We start from the raw sequence: 16,214 nt of genomic DNA, 5'->3' as shown, positions 1-16,214 counted from the left end.
GCCATAAAACAAGTAACAGTAACAAGTCAGGAGGGGGAACCAGTACCCAGAATGCTGTAATATATTATCTAAACTCTTTCTAGCAAAAGATCGAGACATGCAAGGAAATAGGAAAATATGACCCATACACTAAAAAATACAGCAGACAGCAGAAACTGCCTGTGAGAGTGACCAAATGTCAGATTTAACAGATAACTATTAGTAGATTTGAACTTGCAAGAGAAAAAAATTAGTAAAATTAAAAATGGATTAATAGAGCTTATGCAAGCCAAATGATAGAAGAAAAATGGAGAGAGCCTCAGAAAGTAAGGGGATAAAACAAGGGTGGGGAAACTTTTTTCTGTCAAGGGCTATTAGGATATTTATAACATTTTGTAGAACATACAACATTATCAACTTAAAAATTAGCCTGCTGTATTTGGTCAAATATTTAATTAACTCACCCCTACTGCCTTGGCAGAACCAGACCAAATGATTTTACAGGCCTTATCTGGCCCATGTGCAGAATGCTCCCTGCCCTGGAATAAAAGTTAGAGGTGGTGGTGGTGGGGGACAGGGAGCCATTGCCTGTGTTTTATTGGAGTTGAGAGATATGTTTTATCACCAAGCTTGCCATAGAAGCTTGGTAATTGAGGATTTAAAGTATTTGGCTTTGGAAATAGATGATAGACAATACTTTCAATTATTCACATGACCTTAGACAAATCATCTTACTGGAACTCATTTCTTATTCCTAAAACAAGTAAGGTTAGGGAGGAAATGTATGCTCACTCAAGTTCATCCAGCAAACAATTCTGTGATTTAAAGAACAAAGCAGGTTCACACAGGTGAAGACTTGGCCCACATAGAATTATAAAATTTATGTCTACAACATATTTGGGGTTGTATATAATACCTTTCTCAACCCTTTAGTTCCTATGGATATATATGGAGACCCACTTGTGAAAGCATATTTTTGGTTAACTACATCTCACTAAATCACAGTTTCCTAGTGTGTTCTGTGGAACACTTATGGGGTCTATAAAATTGGAATGCCTCGGAGAGCCTTGAATATGTTATGGCATTGTGAATCTCTAGAACAGTGGAATAACATGCAGCATTTTCCAAACCTATTTGATCATGGAAGATCTTTTAAACATTTACTTTTCCCGGAGGGTCTTATGAAACTAAGGTTGTGAGGAATACACTTTTACAAATGTTAAAGGACTAGACTTTAAGAGCTTAAGGTATTTATCCTCCAAGAGGGTTTTATACATGTTGCGACTTAAAAGTCTTAGAAATTAGGGAAATCTTTAAAGCTTCATGGTTTAATTTATTAATGGTGGTACTGTGACAAATAATAGGGGCCATATTTGGGGGCAACCGAGCCAATCAAATCACAGAGGAAGTTGTTAACTAGTTAGAGTAGCCTTGGTCCAGACTTTAAATCATATCCAAAATGAGAAAACAAAGGTATGTCATCAGGGTTCATCGAATTGTATGAGGATCATTTAGGGAGGATCTACAGAGATCCCACGCCTCCATCAAGTGCTCCATGTTCTCATGATAGTCACTGCTGCTAAGCCTCCACACCTGCAGAAGATCCGCTACTCGGCATCCTGAGAGCTAAGTATGACTGGGGGACCATCTTCATCGGAAATGTGAAGGACAGCAGAGTTGGAACCAGCCCTTCCAACTGCCTCCTCCATAGGCGCATGTATCACTCAAATTCCTCTTCAGGATTATTAGGCAGCTCCTGGTTATTTTGCAATTTATCACTGGAAGTGGCCATTGACATTTACTTTTCAGCCCTCCTTCTATTTATTCATGACTCCACTCACACATTTTCTGTCTTTCTCTGTCCTCCTTATTGATTAGTTATTGAGTAACCAATCCTGCTTGGTCTGAGAGAGGGAGGCAGTGCTACCCCTCAGAGAGCCTATTGTATTTGAGAGGCAAGATCATTCATGCTTTGTACTGTGGATGACTTGTGAATATTTAAGCTCAGATGAAGAGCTTAGATCTTTGATTTAGTTGTTCAGAGGACAGGGAGATCCTCTTTCCCTTTCTTCACAGTTAATAAAAAAGAAATAGGCTTTAAAAATGTTTTTCCTTAATTTTTAACTACAGTTGGCATTTAATATTATATTCGTTTCAGGTGTGCAGCATAGTGGTTAGACATTTATATAACTTAGGAAGTGATGCCCCTGATAACACTAGGCATTTTTAAATCAGGTATATCAGGTAATTCAATTTCAATTCTGACACTGTGTGGGCTAGTTCTTTGGATTTCATTTTTCTTATTTCTTAAAACTGGAAGAATAATAGCTAAAGTGCAAGACAACTGGGCAAAATACTGTAAGAAGCATAAAGCATGGTGATATAGTAGGACTTAATAGATATTTGTTACATTCAATCTTCTAGTTCCTATTTGCTTGAAAGGCCCTTCCTTTCATTCATTCAACTTATGTATGTATTGAGCAATTTACTTTGTGTAAGGAACTATTTTACATGCTAGAATCCATGATGTCATAAAACTTCAGTTCTAGCTTTTAGCAGGGGGAAATAAATAGGAAAACAACATGACAGTATTCAAATTGCTGTAAGTTTAAGGAAGAAAAGGGTCATATGTTAGAGCAGTGGAAATGCTGCTATCATGGAGTGGACAGTGGGAGGCGTGCAGGAGGCAGCCAATCAATGATTCTCTCATCCTTACACTGAGTGGCCAGATTATTATGACCAGCCAGATTATTATGACCACCCCATCAGTACAATGAAGTGAATTAGTTATGCAAATAATAATAATAATAAAACCTTGAGAGTATTTGCTTAGGAAGTTTTCAATATTCAGTATTTTTGGAAGTATCAGTGAAGTACTGATGGGGTAGTCATAATAATCTGGCCACTCAGTGTATGTTTCTATCTCTCTGTCCTTCTCCCTTCCTCTCTGAAATCAATAAAACTATATTTAAAAAAAGAGACAGCCATAAGTCCCAGTCAGGCACATGCTCCTCTTCACCTGAGCAAAACACCAAAGGTTTCTTTTTTTAAAGAAAGTGGAATAGTTTCCAGACTAGAGTATGCCAGAGACCACTTATGACTGCTGGATACTGAGACCTCCCCCCCACCCCTTTTTCCCACTCACCAGAATGCTGACAGTTAGGGCTTCACCCTCCATATAGGAGTTTGGAAGAATCTTTTCCAGGGAATTTGACCAGCCCAAGAGGGAAGGTCTATACACTGACTGAGCGATTCCCCAATTCCATGGCCCTGCCGTTTCTTTCTGTTGCTGTTTTTGTTTTTCTTTCTCATGAATCTTACCCGAGCTACTTTGTAATTATCCTATCTCGCTATTATAACTGTTTGTTCTCTTTCCTCTTTTCTCTAGTATTTGTTTGGGGGAATCAGATGCCATTCCAAGACTGTATGTGCTTATTCAAGGAACACAGATTTTCACAATCAGGGGCCTGATAAGCAATTTTTCTCTTGTATGCAGGATTCCAGATGACCTCTTTGTTGCTCCCCATAATCCTTACACTTGCTTCCCTTGCCTTTTAAATTTTTTATTTTTAATTTAAAAGGTGTTTTGGTTGCATTTTCTGCTGCCCCACCCCGATCCTCCCCGAGCCCAATATATATACTTTTTGAAATGTTACACTGCTTACCCAGAAAACAAATACCAATTAAATGAAAGTTACTTCCTTTTGTGCCCTGACCAGAAATTAGTTTTGGTGGGAATATGGCAAGGGTTAGGGACTGCCTGTTGATACTTGCTCAGGCTGCGATCTGCTGATGGAGAGCGATCATTCTTTTGCACTCAATTCTTTTTTAAACTCTAAACATAGCTATACAAAAAAATACAATAGTTAGAAATTTAAAATAGAGGAAAATTACTGATGAGTTCGACAGCATGCAATAATTCCATATAAGTGTCCCCTTTATGTCAAAGTAGACATTTTTAAGGCCTGTCCTCTTCAGAAGAGATATCTAGGTTTTGTTAAGGCTAATGGTGTGATTACCAGATGCCAGGGATGGCCTCAGCTGCTCTGGGCGGAAACTGGCATACACAACCCATTGACATGTAAACACCCTTTGCTCTGCCTCTGCAAGATCCACATCGTGGTATTCCTGAGCACAAGGACTTTAGGAAAAATTATGAGACTGGCAAAGAAACAGCACAGCCTGTTTCCTTCTTTGGTGCTTCCACCCGTCCCTGTATTATTCTAATTTGAAAACTTCTAGTCAAACTTAAATAATTGGACATCTGGCAGTTTAGCACTATCTTAAATTTGCTGATGTTCATTCGTCATTCTGTTTTATTTCAGCTTGGTGTTCTCATTAAAAAATAGAGCAGGGATTTTTCTGACCTTTCAAAGAGTGGGGTATTCTCGAAGTGCCCCTATGCATCTCCTGAAATCAACCTTTGGCATAAGGTCATATCTTGATAGGACAGGCAGACACCTGTCTTCTCATCAGCTCTCTTCTGGCATCAAGCAGGCATGCGTCTTCTTTCATTTGGCATGCATGTCTTTCAATGCTTAGACTATGATTTCAGAGTGCACAAAGCAACTTGCAATTACTTGTCAAATGAGTGGTACGGATAATGACCCTTCTGGGTTCTGAGGCGGGATTTTGATTGTTGTGGGTAACAGTGAGGAAAAACATTATTGTCATTACCTGTGTGATGTTCTTCATTTTTTAGCAACTTTGTGAGAGCAGGCACTGTGCCTCTCCTATTGATTCTTCTCTCCCAAATGCCCAGTGCAGTGCCTTGTACAAATATAATCAATAAATATTTGCTGTTAAAAGAAACATCATAAAAAATGAGCGGCTTCACTCGTCTCAAAAAACAACAATGTTGGGGTAAGAGAATGCATTTCAGGTTGGAGAAAATAATAGTATTGGGGTAGGGGCATATAAGATATATTAGGCAGTTGGGGAATAGAAAATAGTGCATAGAGCAAAGGGTTGAAAGAATGGGAGATGAGAGAGGACAGGAGAGTTCATTTGAGGCCAAAATGTAGAGAATCTTAATGCCAAATCTTGAACTTTTGTCCTGAATCTGGGTATTGGAGCCCACAGAGGAATTAGACAAGAGCTCAAAGCAGGAGCTGGGGGTGCGGGGGGGTAGGGGGTGGGAGGGGGAACCGAGTAAGGAGGAAGGGGCGGGAAGAACGGACAGAGACCAATTCGGAACTGTTACCATGAGATGATGAAGAGAGCATCAGTAGAGGCAATCCTGTCTTCTAGGGATTTAATCCCGTCTTCTGATGGATGATTTAGTAGACTTTCTTAGAAGGAACAGAATATTTTAAATTGGAGCCACTCTTGAAAATCTAGTGCTCAAGGCTGTTGTCCTTCCGTATAAGGGGTCTTTCTTTTTTATTCCCTTCTTATTCCAGGAGGATTCTGAATGAAACGTTCCATGGGCTCCCATCAGCCTTTGTTTATTTAGTTACAAAGTCAAATTCTAAAACCCCTTGCTTAACAGAACTGTCTATGAAGACGGAGGGAGCCCTTCTCACCAGCCCCTTTCCTTTCCCAACACCCACATCTGAATTCACAGTAGTTTAGGAATTGCATACCCACTGGAGTCTGAAGCTTAGAAAAAGACTATTGATTCTGAGAAGTTTGGTGCCTAAAGATGTTTGTGAAATCAAAGCATTTTAGAATTGAAGGAAACCTGAGCATCGTTGTACTTCAACTTTTCACCTATCTACTGATGGATTTTCTGTTTCACGTCTTCAATTGATCTTTCTGTTTCATTGAAATTTAGCTGAACTTTTTGGGTCCATGTTTCTTAGAGGTTTTCATCAAGCTTGGCATTAAGGAGATACAAACAATTGGCTAATACTGTGCATTTTCCACTATTTCTGACACAGGAATATATGATGGCTGTGTTGGCTCTTGCTGAAACAGCTCTGGGAGAAGGGATGAAAAAAGGTGGACTCAGGTCACTTCTAAGACTAAAAATATAATTGAGTTCAAGTTTATGGCAAGAGTCTGGTTTCTTTATTCAAATATTTCTTGTACACCCCTTGAGGATTTTTGGAGCAGTTGGCATATTCCATATGAAAGAACAAGGTAATAGCATGTTCAGGTCAGAGACACAAAATATCCTCCAAGATACTTCAGGGAGAGGTCAGATTCAGAACAAACATCCAAATCTCATTATAATCAGATCCTAAGCAATTAAAAATAATTATGTACTCTTCTTCCTAACTGACCTTGTGGGATGTATACGCTAGAATCTAGTCTAAATAAAGCTAAATTGGAGAGTCTATGTCTAGCAGGTTTTAAAAAAAAAGAGTTCAGCCCAATCATCCACGGTGACTAGATAACACAGTTAGTGACTTTGGAGAAGGAAAATCAATTATGCTAAGTCAAATAAACCGGTCAGAGAAAGAAAAGTACCATATGATACCATTCATATGTGGAAACTAATGAACAAAATAAACTAACAAACAAAATAGAAACAGATTCACAGATTCAGAGAACAGACTGACAGCTGTCAGAGGGGAGGGAGATTGGAGGGTGGTTGAAAAAAGTGAAGGGATTAAGCAAAAAACAAAACAGAACTCATAGACACATATAACAGTATGGTGATTACCAGAGGGAAAGGGAAATGAGGGCAGGTAGAAGAGGGTAAAAGGGGAATAGATGGAGATGAAAGGACACTTGACTTTGGGTGGTGAACACACAATACAGTATCCAGATGATGTGTTATAGAACTGTACCCCTGAAACCTATAGAATTTTATTAACCAATGTCACTGCAATATATTTTTAAAAAATTAAATAAATTTCCCACTTGTGGCCAAGATGTCCTGCTTTTGAAGCTTAGGGTTCTTTGGTAGAGGACTTGGGTGAGGAAGGACAGCACTCCCCTTTAGGTAAACCAGGGGATTTTATCATCACCAAGCAAGTGCACTTCTGAGCTATCAAATCCCTACTCTTCAATTTCTGATAATGACTCTGTAAATTATAGCTCTTAGCCAATTTTCAGGTTAAAAGTTCATCTTCTCTTTTAAAGCATTCTGTCCCTGAAATATAATTTCTACCTTTTCCTTTCAAGGTACTGCATCCGATAGCTATTACTTGAGTCAGTTTTCTGATTCCTCTGCGGTGAATATGAGCCTCCCGTACCCCCAGCCAAGTTAACTTCCAAATGTTGGACATAGACATACAATTTCTCACAAAAGTAGATGCAGGATTTTGTTTTGAGAGAAAGGCTTATTTCAAGCATTAGTATGACAATGGTGCTGTTTGTTTCTTTCTGAGACATATCTAAACAAGGCAGTGGGAGTCCCCAGATATGGGCACCCAGGGCAGCCTGCACAATGGGGTGTTTGTTTTTGATATCCCAACAGAATTACAATATTCAAAGCGCATCTGGGGAGCACCGGAAACCTAACATTCAGGGTTTGGAATCTGACCTTAATTGAAAAAATTATATTTCTTTGAACATTTCTGCCTGGTTTAAGGTGACTTTGTTTTGGCAATTTTATCCATCCTTTTAATATTCTTTGTAGGTATGGAGGGGCAGGTACTATTACTTAAGTCAAGAGAACTGAGTGATATGCCTAGAATATAGAATATTCAACTTTTTAAATTAGGAACCTTGTTTCAAGTCTATGTATCTCTCTTTCTAAATAAATTAATGGATCATCAAATAACATACAGTCACTTTCTTAAAACAAACACATGAAAAAGCAAGGAAACTATCAAATCCTATAGTAGTTCACCACAGGGAGAACAATAATCATCTTCTATATATATAAAAACCTAAGCGACCATTTGACCATTTGACCAGTAGCTTTGATGCACACTGACCACCAGGGGACTGACCCTCAATGCACAGGCATGGAAACATGGAACAGACTGATGAATATTAGAGGGAAGGGAGGAGGTGGGAGGGTGAGAAGAGATTAACTAAAGATCTTATATGCATACTAAAGGCCCAGTGCATGGGTTTATGCACTGGTGGGGTCCCTCGGCCTGGCCTGTGGGGATCAGGCTGAAACCAGCAGTCTGACATCCCCCGAGGGGTCCTGGATTGTGAGAGGGTGCAGACCAGGCTGAGGGACCCCACTGGTGCATGAATTCGTGCACCAGACCTCTAGTCTCTTATAAGATTCTTTTCGTCAGTACTGAGGAGCAGAGCAAATAAACAGATGTAATTTCCCCTTATTTATTGTATCATTTGTTCTACTGATAATTGAGGGCCAGAATAACACACTGCATTGAACCAGGCACCATAAGGAGTACAAAGGAAATGTTCACTGCTGTTGAGAAAACAAGATGCACATGAAAAGTTATGTGCAAAGCAAGATTGTGCGATGAACAGTACAGATTAAATAAAGATGGAAGTCGTCAGGGAAGACTTCATGAAAGAGGCAACCTTTGAGTAAGACTATGATAAGTAGGTTGTATTTCAAGAGGCAAAGAAGAAATTGAGGGTAGTGTAAGTAGCAGGCATACATAGACATAGGGAGGAGAAATGCACAAGTGGGCTTGAGAGTAAGTATGTATCAGTCTTGCAGAGTAGTTGGCTCCTATGAGAATGGTGAGAGGTAAAGTAAAAAAGGTGAGCCATTGAAGGATTTTGTACTTGAGAATCATAACATGGCAGCAGTGGTGTTTTATGGAGAGAGATGGATGACAGTGTGCAGATGGGTTTGGAGAAGAGAGAGATTGGTAGGAAGGAGATAAAACAGGAAATTATCATACAATCAAGGCTTTAGAAGCCCAGGATCCTAGAAAAGATGATGGCAATGAATCACTCCTAGTAGTATGAAGGGAGTTTGTAAAAGTGATTCAATATGGGCAATCAGGAAAGTGAAACTTGCATGATGAGATTTAAACCATCACTATTCAACAAATGAGATTGGCAGGGTAGTTTTAGCAGGTTTGTAATCCATTGTCTTATTGTCCCTATCATCAACTCAGAACAAGTAACACCTAGTTCCATCATGGCCATCATCTTTATTTCAGAGCTAGCTCCTTCAGGAGAGCACAGTACATCCTTACCCAGCTACTGCTCGGGCACAAAACAATGGAAACCCAGCCACGAGTCCATCACTAGCTGTTACTGAGCACTGACTTAGGAGTTAGGAGGCATGGGCTACAATTCAGAGTTTGCAAGGAGTTTGTTCCAGTGGCTGGGGTTGAATAGATCCCAAGTGGATCAGCCTTTCCCAAAGTATGTTCTGCAGAATATTCATTCTTAGATAAAGCTGCTCTTAGAGAAAAGGATTCCACAATTAAACAAGCATCAAAAACTCTTTTGCAAACATCAAAAACTCTTTTTCCCTCTTGGAGATCACAGAACTTATTGGCATAGCAAAGGCTTCCCTAGTAGGCACAGAACACTAATACATCCTGTAGAACTAAGGACCTACAAAGGAAAGATGAAACTAGGCACACTTTTAAAACTATATGGTTTTTTTTATTGACTTCAGAGAAAGGGAGAGGGAGATAGAAACTTGAATGATGAGAGAGAATCATTGATCATCTGCCTCCTGTATACTCCCTACTGGGGATCAAACTCACAACCCGGGCATGTACCCTGAACAGGATTCGAACTGTGACCTCCTGGTTTGTAGATGTATGCTCAACCACTGAGCCACACCAGCCAGGCTAAACTAGGCACACTGTAACGCTCCTCACTAAATAATACTCTATGGTAACAGGATATTAAGAATGATCTAAACAAAGACAACAAGATAAAGAATAGGGCAGAGGAAGAAAATAGAATTGGAAAATATAATTAAGGTAATTAGAAGTGTTGGTCAGTTGAGATTGTAGTGAGATAGAGGAATTTTCTGTGAAGAGAGTTGTCGATACAGGCAGTTTACAATATAATCACTATTGTAATCACTATGGTCTCCCTATGCTGAGAAAGACCATCAGTGGACACTTTTCTCCTCTTAGTATTGTGGTCATTGAACCCTGATAAATAAAAAGTTAGCTGTATCCACAGTGTCACTTAGAGTTAAAATTTCAGATTTTGAATAGGTTTTCACATTCTCCTTAGGAATTCTACCTCTAGGAAGAATAAAGCAAGATCAAAGGGTCCTTTATAGGTTCATTGACTGCCTCCAGGTGAAATTCCTAGAATAAGTCAGACATCAAAATTCCTTTGACTATGGTCAGAATGAAACCCGCTCCCTGAGATCTTGAAAGCTATTGAAAGTCTGAAGGAAAACATTTTATTAGAAAGAAAATGCACACAAAATAAGTGTTTCAGCCACTAGGAGAAGGAGAAGGTTATTTTTAAGTAAGTGGGAGACTATAAACTATCTCGGAGTTATGAAGATCTTTACATAAATTTTCCAAAGCATTTGCATATCTATCGACTCATTTGATCACCATGAATGCTCTCTGTGGTAAGTGTTTTTTTCCTAGTATTTTACAGATGACAACAGCAACCACCACCATCATTACCACCATCACCACCACCACCACCACCACCACCACCTGAGAGACATTGTGCTAGGTGTTTTATTTACCTGGTTTCACTTAATCCCCATAGCAACGCTGGAAGACACAATTTCCATTGTACAGCCAAGAGCCCACTTGATAGAGCAAAAAACAATCTAGATGCTACACTCTATCATCTCTGACTTGTCAGAACCAATTAAAGGCCCACCTGTGAATATTACCTTAGAACTCCCTCTATTCCTAACCCAGCTCACCTAGTTTAGTACTTTCTTTGTGGTGCCATGTTCTCTCAGGCTGCTAAAACCCTACTTAAGCCAGTCATATTTAACCACTCTCATCTATAGTCTAAATCAGCCTGGGGGCCAAATATAGCCTGCCCCCTGCTTTTCTAAGGCCCAACAGCTAAGGATGTTTTTCACCTTTTCACATGATTGAAAAAAATAAAAAAAATAATACTTTGTGACTTGTGAGAATGATATGAAATTCAAATTTCAGTGTCTATAAATAAGGTTTTGTTGCAGCACAGTCATGCTAATTCATTTACATTTTGTCTGAGGCAGCTTGCCTACAACTATGGCAGAGCTGAGTAGTTGCACCAGAGACTGACTGGCCTGTAAAACCTAAAATATTTATCTGACGCTCTGACTCTTTATGGGGGAAAAAAAAAATTGTTGACCTCTGGTCAAAATTCAAAAGAACATTATATATATATATATATCTCCTATATAATCAAAGGGTAATATGCAAATTGACCCTAACAGCAGAACCACTGGGAATGACTGGTCACTATGACACACACTGACCACCATGGGGCAGAGGCTCAATGCAGGAGCTGCCCCCTGGTGGTCAGTGGCTCCCACAGGGGGAGCTCTGCTCAGCCACAAGCCATGCTGATGGCTGCCAGTACAGCAGTGGTGGTGGGAGCCTCTCCCGCCTCCTCAGCAGCGCTAAGGATGTCCGACTGCAGCTTAGGCTTGCTCCCCACTGGCAAGTGGGCATCTCCCAAGGGCTCCCGGGCTGCCGAGGGATGTCTGACTGCCAGCTTAGGTCCAATCTCCCGGGGAGTGGGCCTAAGCCAGCAGGTGATCATCCCCCGAGGTGTCCCAGACTGCGAGAGGGCACAGGCCGAGCTGAGGGACCCCCCCCCCCCCTGAGTGCACAAATTTTTGTGCACTGGCCCTCTAGTATATATAATAAAGAGCTAATATGCTAATTAGACCCGACAGCGGAACCACCTTCCTGAATGAACAGTGGGTAGGGCTGCAAGGCAGCTGGGGCTGCGAGGGCTGAGCCCCTTGTGTATATATATTTCAGAGAGAGGAAGAGAAGGAAGAGAGAGAAACATGAATGATGAGAGAGAATCATTGATCAGCTGCATCCTACACACCTCCTACTGGGGATTAAGCTTGAAACCTGGGCATGTGTCCCAACCAGGAATCGAACCATGGCCTCTTGGATCATGGGTTGACGCTCAATCACTGAGCCACACCAGCCAGGATGGACACTTTTTTTTTTAAGAAGAGGGAGTGAAAGGAGTCAGAAGACTTTCACTGTACACACACACAGAGGAGATATAAATAGGCTAAGTTTGGATCCCAGCTCTGCCATCTGGGAGCTGCAAGGGTGATTGTGCTCAAGTTACTGAATGAACTTTTCTGTTCTTTAGTTTGCCTCATTTGAATAATGGAGCAAAAATACAAAATTTGCAGTTCTATCATGAAGTTTTAATGAAGTAGTATGTGTAAAGCATGAAGCAAATAATAGGGGCCCCTCAGTAAATGAATCCACCTGCCTGTTGATGATACTTTTGTGTGCTTTTGCTGTTGATATCAGCATGTGTAGATTATAGGGTATTAGAAATCTTTAGCAATACCTGGCAGGTATATAAAATGAGACCTCTGCAAGGTGGATGGAATCTGATAGGATGAAAATGTACAAGGTAAAATTAGGAGGGGTTTCCCCCTGGGAACCTGACTGACAATGACGCTTTGACATGTTGATGGATTAAGCAATTGCCATCCTGGAAGCCCATCAACCTCCACCTGATGTGATCATCATTAAAGTCAATACCCAAACTTGGAAGACTGCAGTTGAATTAGAAAGACTTAGTTGAACAAGCCACTTCATCTTCCTTCTACCAGTGTTCCAGATAACCCTGGTCCAGTCCTTTTAAGGAAGCAAAAATAATTGCTCTTTCATCCTACCACAATGTCTGAGTTCTAGTTCACTTGGCAATTGATCTGCTCTTTATCAGATTAACAAACTGACCTGAAAAATATCCCCAAATAATTTTCTTTTTTTTGTTTAACTGCCAAAGTAACATTTATCTTCCTTTCCTCAATACATCTTGCTGAGAAGATTGCCAATCTGAACTCCAGAATGGTTCAACTCATGCCTTCTAATGAGTGTGCAGAGGAAAGAATCCTCTCAAGATTAGATATCTGGGAGGACTATTTTAGTCCTCAAAGCTTTCAAACAACCATACTCATCCCTCAGGTGGGGAAAATGCCAATAACAGGCAAGCACTCTCTTCCCCTTCATAGTTTTAGCACCTTTGGGCACTGTTAAGTACCCCTAAGTAAGGGGTTGACCATGGGTTAGCTTTTTGTCAAGAGTGTGACATTTGTTTTTGCTGTTCTGTTGGACACATCCTCTTTTACAATCTCTTTCCTCAGTTGCAAGCTCTTGGGCAGAGACATGTAGTTACTCATATCTTAGTATGACTTTTTTAAAAAGTCCTTTCCCTGCTCCTCTCACACTAACTCATACACACACACTCCCTGAGGTTTGGGGTTTGGGGTTTGGGGGTGAATTTTATTCTTTCCTTTTCCTTCCACCCTGCCTCCTTTCCTTTTTGTTTTTGATGCAGAATTTTTTAAAAAAATTCTCTTTTTTTGTTTTATTTTTTCCTTTTGCCCTTTTTTTGTTTTCTCTTTTTATCCCTATTTTTAATTATTCTCTTCTTATAAAAAGATATCAGAAAGCAGATAGTCTAGTAAAGAAGGGAGTTTTGGATAGAGGAGCATCACCCCAAATTAAACCTCATTAGGGGCTCTCTGCTTTATTAACTGGTTGTCACTATTTGACCCACAGGAAAAACATAGGAAGAAGTGGAGAAGAGACAGGAGACATGGACATGGTTGTATATTTGGGTGTGTGTGTGTGGGTATAATTTTTAGTGTTCACAACAATCCAACCAAGCAGGTTGGATTAAAACTACTTTAGAAGTGACAAACCGAGGCTCAAAGGGGGTTAAGTAATTGTTCAAAGTCATAGAAGCAAGTGACTTCTTACAGGAGCTCAGGTACATGGGCCATATCCTGTGCTTATTATTACCTAGTAAACCAGACTGACTTTTCCATAATCAGGACTAACTGTCTCATCTGAAGCAGTGTAGCCAAAACACAGAGCAGACCAGTTATTTTCCCTGCACTGCAGCTTTCTCTGGATAGGAACTGAGGACTTGGGTTATCAAGGGAAAAAGTAGCAGCAGGACCAACCAAGTCTGTGACCATTTGTCCCTGAGTGAAACTCAGAAATACAACACCAATGTGTTTGAGTGAACTGAAGAGATGACTACCTTCTGCAATAAAGCAAGAATCATCCATAGCTTCAAGGGGGGACCAGGTTTAAAACAGGCTTCCAGAATAGTGGCTTCTGTTTAAAATCCTTGTACTAAAAACACCAAGGATATCTATAATCTCTGAGCCACAAGTTACCAGTTCTCAGGGGAAGCAATAATCTTTCTCTAATGTAGACAGACATGGGATTTCGGGGGGAGAAAACAGCAGTAGAATGTGAGTCAAAAGGCCTGATTTCTAGTTTTGGCTCTGCCTCAACTCATTGTGAGAGTTTGGGCAATTCTCTTCACTCTTCAGACCCCAGATATCTCATTTGCAAAATAAAGAGATAGAGTTACATTATATTGAAGTTCTTGTCCAGCCTTGTCTGTCTACTTTCTCTTGAAACAGTTCAGTAAAAATCTAAAGTTGTGAATCATATATTTTCACCTGTATGAAAGATTGTCCTGTCTCCCTTTCCCTTTCCCTCTCCAGCTCCTTTTTCTCTTCTCTCTCCCTTTCTTCACACCCCTTCCCCTGTCTCCTCCATCCCTCTTTCTCCCCAGGAAGCAGAATCTCAGTTTGGGAATTATTTGCTCCTGCCTCCAAAGCAACAAGGGCCCTTGTATTCTTGAATTCAGTGTCCTCAGGAGACTCACAGTCTATACCACTTAAATCAAAGCTGTCTTCCTGCCTCTAATTCCTAGGTCTTCTAAGTTTCTACTTTTTCTTAGTTTTTCTTTTCCACCAAAGAGAGTATGGAACCCAAGAGCAGATATGTTGAAAAGACATTCATGACTCTTCCCCAACAAACACCGTGACCAACACTCACCAAAATCCTTGGAGAGACACAGGGCGCGAGTGTTAAGATGGGGGAGTTTGTTTTATTCAAGCATTCAGAAATATTTCAGCTCAGCAGTTATCAGCCAAATGTGAAAATAATACCAGCACCCAACACACAAATGCCTGCCGTGGCAGTTCCCGCAGCCTCTGATACTCACAGTTCAACCGCATTCCTGGGGAGGTCGGGGGGAATCTCTGTCACCTCACTGTCCTGGCAGAGGAAAACCCTGTTAGAGCAGCGACAGATCCGATGATGACATCCTGAGCCCAGGCTCAGGAAGGCCAGCAAGGAGACCAGGACCAAGGCCATGCTTATTTATCCATTCACCTGCTTTCCTCCTGCATTTGCAGAGAATAATCTCTACAGATTTCAGAGGCTCCACTCGGCGCCCTTATGAGAGCTGCCTCCAGGGTCACATGACCCAAGGGATGCTTTTTTTTTGTCACTCCAGGAGAATAGCAAAAGTCCTGTGTGCCCCAGTATTTTGGGAGCAAAATAAGCTATTCCCTCATTCTTCTTAATTGGGTTTCTTACACCCTGGTCCAAGGATGATAGCAAGTGTCTGGCATAGACTTCATTATTTCACTGTAGAAGTGTCCCTGCTGGTCACCATTCTTTTCTCAACAGAGTGACATGATGACTTTCTCCAAAAAGAGACACAACCTACAATGTGCCACTAAGAATGAACTGCGGGGACTTGTTCCGGTCTTGGCGCCAATGTCTTCCTCCAGCCCACTTGATATAACAGCAGAACTTCTGTGGTAGTCACCGGTCCTCTTTCCTGCTGTAATTAATGACCCTAGATGGTGTTGCTCAGAAGACAAGCTGCTAGTGTGCCCCAGGACAATCCGATCTCAGGAGGTGGGAGGCACGTCTGAGAGGGTTATCCCAGAGGTAATTGACCAATCTAAGGGACCTAAGGAATGGGCTGTTTTTAGTGGAGATTTGGTAAATGCTGGCAGTCCACGCCTTTGGCACATTCTTTCTGACTTCTTTACACACTGCCTTCTGGAAGTTGACACCAATGAATTTACTTAATCTGTGCTCTTAACTTAGTTTTAAATGTTCCCTGTGGGTGACAATCCTGGCTCTTTTGTTGGCATTCACAATCTCCTTGATGGTGAGGTATCTGAGGAACGTTTGGCAACACTCAGTAAAGTGGTTTGCTACTTTCAACTCCCGAATCTATGAAGATTGAAAGGCAGAATATTCTCTAAGATCCGCCTACAATCTGTCACTTGCTAAAATAAATTTTAGCATTATACTTAGGTAATTAGTTGCATAAAATTGAGTTATGAGAAACTGCTACATATGTAAATATCTCCCCTAATTTACCCAGGAATAATGACATGTCATGAATCAATTAAATTATCAATAAGGGGGAAACAG

The 16,214-nt window shown here is 40.7% G+C and overlaps 1 protein-coding gene across 1 annotated transcript in view; it reads right to left on the bottom strand.

The window, feature by feature from the left end:
* FSHR (follicle stimulating hormone receptor) overlaps nt 1–15,168 on the bottom strand; it is a 136,777-nt gene extending 121,609 nt beyond the window's left edge. Inside the window, exon 1 of the mRNA XM_059660769.1 lies at nt 14,983–15,168. Coding sequence (XP_059516752.1) covers nt 14,983–15,134 — 152 coding nt within the window. The 5' untranslated portion in view covers nt 15,135–15,168. The remainder of the gene's footprint in view (nt 1–14,982) is intronic.
* Nucleotides 15,169–16,214: the final 1,046 nt, after the last annotated feature.

Source organism: Myotis daubentonii, chromosome 12, assembly GCF_963259705.1.
Source record: "Myotis daubentonii chromosome 12, mMyoDau2.1, whole genome shotgun sequence".
Lineage (NCBI taxonomy): Eukaryota > Metazoa > Chordata > Mammalia > Chiroptera > Vespertilionidae > Myotis > Myotis daubentonii.
The sequence above is the reverse complement of the archived record's forward strand: the minus strand, read 5'-3'. Positions and strand labels throughout refer to the sequence as shown.